Source organism: Prenolepis imparis, unplaced genomic scaffold, assembly GCF_030444845.1.
Source record: "Prenolepis imparis isolate NDT839.2.m4 unplaced genomic scaffold, iyPreImpa1.0 SCAF_13, whole genome shotgun sequence".
Taxonomy (NCBI): Eukaryota; Metazoa; Arthropoda; class Insecta; order Hymenoptera; family Formicidae; genus Prenolepis; species Prenolepis imparis.
Window position 1 is genome coordinate 512140 of NW_028141171.1, and position 3724 is coordinate 515863.

Consider the following 3724-nt stretch of genomic DNA (forward strand, 5'->3'; position numbering starts at 1 on the left):
TCCACGATTACCGATCGGAGTTCGACAATCGCTTGTCTCCCAAATCGCGCGTCTCGGAGGGTTGAAGAATTCGGTACGTAACCGTTTCATACACGCAGGTACCGGAAGCAGTGCGCGAGAAGATAGACTCATATGGCGAGAGATTGATACGGCGTTCGAGAGCCGCATCTTGACTGGTGCGGTGATAAACAGCAACCACATCGAACCTCGTCAATTTCTCGAAGACGCCAAAGACATTGTGATCAGACACGTGCAAAAAGTATTGCAAAAATACCCTAGTGTGAAAGTGAACAATATGTTTAATGGCGAGTTCGTGTCGGGCGATAAGCGCGCCAATAAAACTATCAATACTAAAAACTATGAAATATTTCGCACCTCCGATTTGCGTGAATGGTACGAGCGCCGCATTATCGAGTCCACATTGGCATCTCTCGAAGAGTTTCAAGAACGTGATAGTGGTTGGGCGTTGTCGCGAATAATCAATTTAATTGTAAATATAAACAAGTATAATCCAATGCGCGCGGGATGCCATGTTAAATTACCGCGAGAAATAATGAACAAAAGAGCAGTGGTGAATATGCAATCAAAAGACAATGCATGTTTTGCATGGGCAGTTGTCGCTGCTCTATATCCTGTTGAAAGAAAAGTGGAACGGGAATCTTCATATCCTCATTACACGGAAGTGCTAAATTTCCAGGACATTGAGTTTCCAGTGACTGTGAATCAAATTAAAAAGTTTGAACTATCAAACAACATTTCGATAAATGTGTACAGCATCGAAGAAAAGAACATTGTCTCGATACGTCTCAGCGAGCAAAAGAAAGACATACATGTAAACTTGCTGTACGTGCAAGATAGCAACAGCGTTGGACATTTCGTCTGGATCAAGAATCTCTCCCGGCTCGTGAGCTCGCAATTGAGCAAAAACAATGACAGAAAATATATCTGCGATCGGTATGTAAATTTATTACAAATTATATAAATAAATGTGCAATTGTTTATAATTGTTATTTTACAGATGTCTGCATTATTTCGGTTCGGAAGACAAGTTGCAGTCACATACAGTAGACTGCGGAAAGATGAATGACTGCGCTATCCGGTTACCGAGCGATAAGGACAAGTGGCTCGCGTTCAACAACTTTAATCGCAAAGAGCGACTTCCTTTTGTTGTATACGCAGACCTCAAATGTGTGCTGACAAAGACGGATAAGAAGGAAGAAGAAAAGAATTTATATCAACATCACCAAGTATTTAGTATAGTAAGTTAGTATAGTATAATATGTACATTGCTCATATGACGATTCATTATCCGAGTATTATTCTCGTCGTAGTGTAGTTGCGTTTCGTGGTTTTCCGAACAACTACAAAATTTAGCGATACGCATAAAGAATATTTTAGCAACTAACGTTCCCATGGTAAATTTAACATCAGACGAGTGGGAAAAATTTCATAACGCGACGCATTGTCATATATGTGAGAAACCATTCACGCAAGATGACGATACACGCGTACGCGATCATTGCCATCTGACCGGGCGGTACAGAGGTCCAGCACACTCAAATTGCAACTTAAATTATAAAAACTCTTTTTGTATTCCAATAGTATTTCATAATTTATCCGGTTACGACTCACATTTCATAATTAAGGAAATAGCTACAGCGTTCGAAGGGGGAATCGAATTACTTCCAATAACTAAAGGAAAATATATATCATTTACAAAAAATGTTCAAATTGCAGAAGACAAATCCAGAAATATTAAATTACGTTTTATCGATTCATATAAATTTCTCAATACTAGTCTCGACAAATTGGCATCATTTCTAAGTAAAGATAAACTCAAAAATTTACAATTAAAATTTCAAAATTTATCCACCGAAAATTTCGAATTATTAACACGGAAAGGTGTCTTTCCATACGAATACATTGACTGTTTTGAAAGGTTACATGATACATGTCTACCACCGCGCGAATCATTTTACAGTTCCTTGGCCGGCGACACTGTATCCGAGAATGATTACGCGAACGCCGAAAACGTCTGGGAGCGGTTCTCCATTCGAACGCTGGGCGAATATAGCGATCTGTATTTAAAAACTGATGTTATGTTATCAGCTGACATTTTTGAAAATTTCCGGGATAAATGTATCGAGAGTTATGGGCTCGACCCCGCGTATTACTATACTCTCCCCGGGTATACGTGGGACGCCATGTTAAAGCATACACGTGTAAATTTCGAACTGCTCACAGACATTGATATGGTAATGTTTATCGAACGGGGTATACGCGGCGGTCTGAGTCAATGTTCAAACAGATATGCACACGCTAATAACAAGTATATGCAGTCGTACGATCCATTGAAACCATGTTCATATCTAATGTATTTCGATGTAAATAATTTGTATGGATTGGCAATGTGTCAACCATTGCCTTATGCTGATTTTCAATGGGTCGACGATATATCTAATTTCGACACATCATCTATCGCGCTCGATTCACCCACAGGCTACATCCTCGAGGTAGATTTAGAATATCCGCGACATCTGACCTACCGTTTTGCCCGACACGCGACAAGTCGCCAGGCAAGCGGGAAGATAAGCTTCTCGCAACGCTATACGACAAGAAGCGATATGTGATACACTACCGCAACCTACAGCAATGTACGCGTCACGGCCTTCGCGTTGCAAAAATACATCGCATATTACAATTCGCGCAATCTCCATGGCTTCGAAATTATATCGAACTTAATACGCAATTTAGAACACAAGCAAAAAATTATTTTGAAAAAAATTTATATAAATTGATGAATAATGCAGTATTCGGCAAAACGATGGAAAATGTGCGTAATCGGGTTGATGTAAAACTTATCACACATTGAGAAGGAAGATACAGTGCAGAGGCAATGATTGCGAAACCAAATTTCCACAGTAGAAGCATCTTTTCTGAAAATCTAATCGCTGTCGAATTACGCAAACTCGAGGTAAAATTTTATAAACCAATCTATGTTGGCATGTGCATACTCGACATCTCCAAAACATGTTTATATGAATTTCATCATGAGTACATGTCACCGCTGTATCGTGACAGATGCCGGGTAATGTACACCGACACAGACAGCCTAATATACCACATCGAATGCGAAGATGTGTACGAGAATATAAAGCGCAACCTCGACAAATTTGATACGAGCGATTACACTGCGGACAATGTGTACGGTATACCGCTCATGAATAAAAAGGTACCCGGTCTAATGAAAGATGAAAACAACGGTGTGATTATAACCGAATTTGTAAGCTTAGAGCAAAAATGTATGCCTTGCGAGTGGATGGCAAGAAAGATACGAAAAAAGTAAAAGGTGTCAAGAGTAACGTTGTCGCGAGAACGATAACGTTTGATGATTACACGCGGTGTTTGAATGAAGAGATTGAAATGACACGTAGTCAGTCATGTATAAGATCGAAATTGCATGAAGTATACACCATTCGCGAGAGGAAAATTGCTCTAAGTCCTCACGATGACAAGCGGTATATCATACCTGAAACCACTGATACATTACCATGGGGACATTATAAAATACCTTTGTAAATAATATTTGTTGTAAAATATGTATATTTTGTATAAATATGTATATTATATGTATATTTGTATTTATAAAATTATTAGATAAATATAATGTAAAATAAACAGTGTACAAACATTTTAAATAAATGTTTATAATACATTATTTTTA

At 38.6% G+C, this 3724-nt stretch overlaps 1 protein-coding gene across 1 annotated transcript; it reads left to right on the forward strand.

Annotated features, from left to right (window-relative positions):
* The first annotated feature begins 514 nt into the window (after positions 1-514).
* Positions 515-1268, forward strand: LOC145944746 (uncharacterized). Its single transcript, XM_083053300.1, has 2 exons — positions 515-954; positions 1019-1268. Exons 1-2 carry the CDS (start codon positions 515-517, stop codon positions 1266-1268), a joined length of 690 nt encoding a protein of 229 aa, XP_082909426.1.
* The last annotated feature ends 2456 nt before the right edge of the window (positions 1269-3724 follow it).